At 41.5% G+C, this 5265-nt stretch overlaps 1 protein-coding gene across 3 annotated transcripts in view; it reads right to left on the bottom strand.

Annotated features, from left to right (window-relative positions):
- Positions 1-5265, bottom strand: part of zc3h7bb (zinc finger CCCH-type containing 7Bb) — a 14732-nt gene that overhangs the window by 3844 nt on the left and 5623 nt on the right. For all 3 annotated transcript variants that reach the window (XM_032501645.1, XM_032501646.1, XM_032501647.1), the window contains 10 exons: positions 4310-4471; positions 3970-4175; positions 3783-3883; positions 3499-3680; positions 3197-3276; positions 2612-2883; positions 2193-2298; positions 1267-1375; positions 923-1056; positions 1-228 (listed from right to left, as the gene is read on the bottom strand). The exon at positions 1-228 is cut by the window's left edge and continues 3844 nt beyond it. In XM_032501645.1, coding sequence (XP_032357536.1) covers positions 193-228; positions 923-1056; positions 1267-1375; positions 2193-2298; positions 2612-2883; positions 3197-3276; positions 3499-3680; positions 3783-3883; positions 3970-4175; positions 4310-4471 — 1388 coding nt within the window. In that variant the 3' untranslated portion in view covers positions 1-192. The remainder of the gene's footprint in view (positions 229-922; positions 1057-1266; positions 1376-2192; positions 2299-2611; positions 2884-3196; positions 3277-3498; positions 3681-3782; positions 3884-3969; positions 4176-4309; positions 4472-5265) is intronic.

Raw genomic sequence — 5265 nt, 5'->3', positions numbered from 1 at the left:
ATATATATATATATATATATATATATATATATATATAGGGCTGGGTGTCCTACTGCTCTCACACGGCTGAAAAGATGTTAGAGGAGGTCAGACTGGCGAGATGACTGTTTAGTTGTAGCTGGTGTGGCAGGCCTGTCTGTCCCTGTCTGCAGCTCAGTGGTGATCAGCTGCTTCTAGTCGCCACAGCAACACTCAGAGATTATCCCCATCTGACAACCGCCGGCCTCCCTGAAACAATACACATCAACACAGTTCTTCTGTCAAATTTACCAACAATCGTGTCTACTAAGCTAACGAGGAAGCAGTCAGCTACTATAAACTTTCATGCAAAGGTATCCAAGCCCTTTAAATAAAATAAAAAAAGGTTCTATACGCAAATGTTTCTGTTCTTTTTTTGAATTTCTCTGATTCATCTGTACGTTAATAATTAAGAAGCAACAAGCCAGAGTTAGCTTCCACTAACCACGGAAGTTACAAGGCAGAATCATTACAACAGAGGGGCACATAGCTTACCTATTGTTTGTTTTGTGTCACGTATAGCTCAATACATTTAGAAGAGATCTGGATATTGGGCCACTGCAGATTAGTATTAATATGACCATGGCATCCATTTTCTAAAATGGCTGGTTACTTCCATAGAATACATTGGCGGTAGATGCTAGATTGGATCTGCTAGACTTGTCAACTCCAAAAGATAGTGCCTAATTCTACCTCCAATTGGCTTGTATTCTGGTGTTCCAACCCAAACCAATCCCCACTCCTCATGCCTAAACCTAACCATTAATATAAAATAAAAATACGTATAAATCAACATCATTAGATTCTTACTGACAGTGGAGAAAAGTAATGTGCAATATTCACATGATACTCTGGCGAAAGGAGGAGAGGTTAAATCGCTGATAAAAGTGTTGTAAGCACTCACCATGCTTTCTGTGTAATCTGCTGTTATGGTGACTTGCTTGTCCTCTGGGGGCGGGGTCACAGTAGAGCTATCCATACGTCTACTCTGATTGGTCAGCTGCAGCCACAGTTCGTACATCTGTTGCATGTCTCTCACTGCAGTGGAGTGACGGGGAGAAAGAAGAGAAGAAAACCTCAGTAACTTTTGATGCAGCGTGTTACGCACATTAAAAATCAATGTAATTTATCATGACGTGTAGTGGTGGGCAAAAGGATTGAAAGAATTTCATTTGAGGAGTAACATGGTTAAATTTAGATCTAAACATACCACTACTGGTTTATACAATGAAAATCTCTGGAGCTTACAGCTGTTGTTCTTCATGTACGTCCAGACATCCCTCTCCTCCAGACTGTGAGCAAATGAGCAGTTCCCAATATAGTGGCACTTCTTCTGCTTCATCACATGCACACACATCTGGATGTCGCACAGGCAAAGATAAAGTGTTATAGTGAAGCCGACAGCATTGTAACAGAGTTTCTCAATTGGATTTCATAAATTTGAAATTCTAAATTGTGAAAATTTCACTTTGTTGTTGTTATTTATGTCAATTATAGGCCAATTAACTGTTTTGGAAAATAAGTGTTGTAATTCCTGATATACTGATAGTTTAAAATGGCTTAAAATATGTCTAATAAGTAGAATATGGTAATCCTTGCCAAATGGTTTCACAAGACCAAAGTGATCTGTGTGTTTTGTCGTTGTGAACTGAGCTAACTGAGCAGCACGTCCAGTCTGAAATACCACTTGATGGCCAAGCACACAGCTGATGCCATTATTTGCTCCAAGTGAGAATGTTACATGTGAAATTGAACACTACAGTGGGCTATATGCCAATGTTGTTTTCAATAAAAAAAAAAAGAAATTGCACAAAGCAAGCCGATCCACTTTTCCTCATTTTAATACTCTTATCAACATGGAAAAGTATTGGGACAAAAAGAAATTAAGGGGCATTTAGAATAGATACAAATGTGCGATTAATTACGAGTTAACTATGACATTAATGCGATTAAATATTTTAATCGTTTGACAGCACTAGTAATTCTACAATTGCTGTGGTATTTAACACAGTTAATAGTGTAAACATAAAAACACTGTCAAACCCACAATGGCAGCTAAAGAATAATAAGACGCTGGGATAAGGACATTTACAACACCACCTGTTCCCCAGGTTACAAAACAGAGACATTTGAACTCAGCATGTGAGAAGAGAATAGAGTGTTTAAGGACTCACGTCATATTGCTGTGGATACGTGCGGGAGAAGGGCAGAGGCCGAACAACTACCCACTTCTTCTTCTCAAATGATTTCACCAGCAGGACTCGACGCTCCTTAGTCCAGCTAAGGAGACAGAGAGACAAAATAAATTAAAAAAACAACAACACATAAACAGGGCTCAAAATACTACATGCATATACGCGCTAATGGACGTAAAATTTAATTTCATCCTTTGGTATACAAATGGGCTTTTACTGCAACAACCAGCGTTATAACGGCAGATTATACGTTCTTAACACACAAATGAAAGTCCGTGACATGTAAACTGCCCCATTGACTATCAACCTTAAAGATCAGATTTGAAAACAGTGTCATATTGCCTCATGGGACACAAATGCTAGTGCGTGCCATGTATTATTTGTGAGAAAGGCCTCACCTATGCCGTGCTTTGGCAGTGCAGTACTTGAGGTTCTTGTCGGGCTCATTGACCTGTCCTTCTCTCCAGCACTGGCCGCACACAAACTTCATTTTCAGGTTAAGGGGACGCCCTCTTCCCACCCCCGCTCCTAACCCTCCCACCCCCAATCCACCCACTGGGCCCACACCACCCCCACTGATGCCATCTCCCCCTACTCCTCCGCCCCCACCTCCCATTCCCCCTACTCCTCCTGCATGTATGCTGCTGCTCGGATGGGGGACATGGATAGGCTGAAACACATGGAAAAAGAAAAACGAGAAGTTAATGTTAATAAGACAAACTACATTTTTTTGTTACCAGCTAGAATTAGATAAAAACCCCAGACAACATTTAAGTTTATTTTACACACATACATAGGATGGGTTAAGTAGGGTCTAAGGGGACAGCATTAACTTCCGTGCTGGTACGTATGTAACTGTCCTCACCCCACCAGGGCTAACACAGTACATTTGAAGCAACTCCAGCTGTAGTACAGGAAAAACTGCTACTTAATTGGTGAGAAGAAAAAAAAAAAACTGTCTCAGTTCCCTTTTCCGGTCTCACCTTCTGCTGCTTCTGTGCGTTCTGCTCCAGCCTTTGCCAGTGCCTTTTGGACTCCTGCACCATCTCTTCGTGGGTGATACCTGAAGGAAATAGGGAGCCGCTCTTTGACCCTTTACTTACTTTTATAGACACTGTTTTCTTAGTCAAGTACAGCATGCATTTGGCAAGACATAATTTAAGTATTAGCAATATGGAAGACCTTTATTATTAACAACAGCAACATTATGTACTAGAATAATTTTGTGTCAGTTAAGTGGTAAATGTTTTCATTTCATTCAGAATAGGTTGTGTGTTCTACCCACCAGTATCCTGCTGCAGGACCCAGCATTTGAGCTCTATGACGGAGTGAGCAAAGGAGCAGCTGTCCTCCCGCTGGCAGCCGTAGCGAACCTCGTGACGACACACGTCAAATTGGCAGAGAGGGTGCAGGGGACGCACCTTACTGTAGCGCACATTGGCTGACCTCACCACGTGCACCAGGCACCTGTAGCCGACAGATGATAGAATTCTCATCACACTATTATTAAACCTGACTAAACTGACACTTTCTTGAGCAAAATTAAGACGGAAACTCCTTTACACTCACTTGTTGTCGTCAAACGGGTGTCGAGCGGTGAGGTTTGAGCAGACCGCTAAGTTTTCTTTGCTGCGCTTGCTAATGATGCGAGGCTTGCTGTCAAAACATTCCTGTTGAAAGAGGAAAGAGATGCATAGAAGTCAAAGTCTTGTTCAAATGCTCCAGAAGAGAATGTTTGAAGAGACTGTGGTCCTACCTCACAGAGGAACATGAACATGCCCATGTGGAACTGCAGCAGTCTGGTGACGCTGAGCGCCCGTCTCTCGGTGCTGCCCAGCGGATCGAACAGCAGCTCTCGGCTCAAGGCGCCCTTCCTCTCCTGGGTCCACACGTCAATCTCCTCCTGGCAGTAAGCAAACGTACAGTTCTCCCCATACTGGCACTCCTGACGCTCCTGCACCTCTGTAAGTCCAAGGAGGAGTAAGTTATTATCCAATTTCCACCGTGTTTCCAATCAATTTGGCTGTTGGGGCTACAAAATAGACTTTACCACCTTTAACAGATTTTAAATTGTTGTATTACTGATTTATACATACCTTTACAGAGTACAAATGCCCCCAGGAAGTTGTTCCGTGCAGGCCGTGGCCGGATCCTCTTCCAAGTGGGGTCATCTGTATTTTTGAGGCGGCACAGCAGCACATCCCTTTTGCAGCGGTGTGCTGCCTCCGGCTGATACTTGTAGTCCATCACTCGTGGACCTGTGAGTAAGAGAAGATTAAATGATCCTGTAAAACAAGTAGGCTAAGCACTTTTGTAAGATTGATGTGATACATTCTGTGAATGATCCAGTGATGATTCCAGTGCCTTTAATCAAATTGTTGTGCAGGATACATCCATGACCATTAGACACACAGCAAAACAACAGACAACAAAAGAAGGTGATCCACATGAAGTGGGGCACTGAATAATCAGCACATGGAATACAACCGCACATTTAAATAATTTAAAATAGTTTATTTCATTTCATAATAAAAAGTGGCAGTTTTCCCATCTAAAAGTGCTAGTACAATACTAGTTAAATCCATATAAATTAATACAGACATTTATTTAACCATAATCACTAATAAATAAATAAAATAATATAAATAAAACTACAACCATCACTACAAACCTAAACCAATAAAATCTTTAGGACTAAAACAGACCCTAATGCCCTAAAAAACGCTAAGAAATACCACAGAAAAAAAATCTAACCAATAAAGATCCTAGCAACCAGAATTGCAGTACGAACATTTCATCATCATCTTCATTATCAGAATCAGGACCCAAGCATTCCATCACCACCGACAGCCCTGGCCACACCTGACTTCAGGATGTACCTGTTGCTTTTGACTGAGGAAAATCTGAAGCAGGAACCAGAGAGGACTAGCTGAAACTCAGAGTAAAGGGGATGGACACTAACAGGTTGGATTTACCTTTTTTTTTTCTTATCTATTGTACAGGTCAGTTAGGTTATTTTTTATTATTGATCAGTGTCACTTCTGCAATCATC

This window comes from Etheostoma spectabile, chromosome 21 (genome assembly GCF_008692095.1).
Source record: "Etheostoma spectabile isolate EspeVRDwgs_2016 chromosome 21, UIUC_Espe_1.0, whole genome shotgun sequence".
In the NCBI taxonomy this organism is placed as follows: Eukaryota; Metazoa; Chordata; class Actinopteri; order Perciformes; family Percidae; genus Etheostoma; species Etheostoma spectabile.
This window is presented reverse-complemented; position numbering and strand designations above follow the sequence as displayed.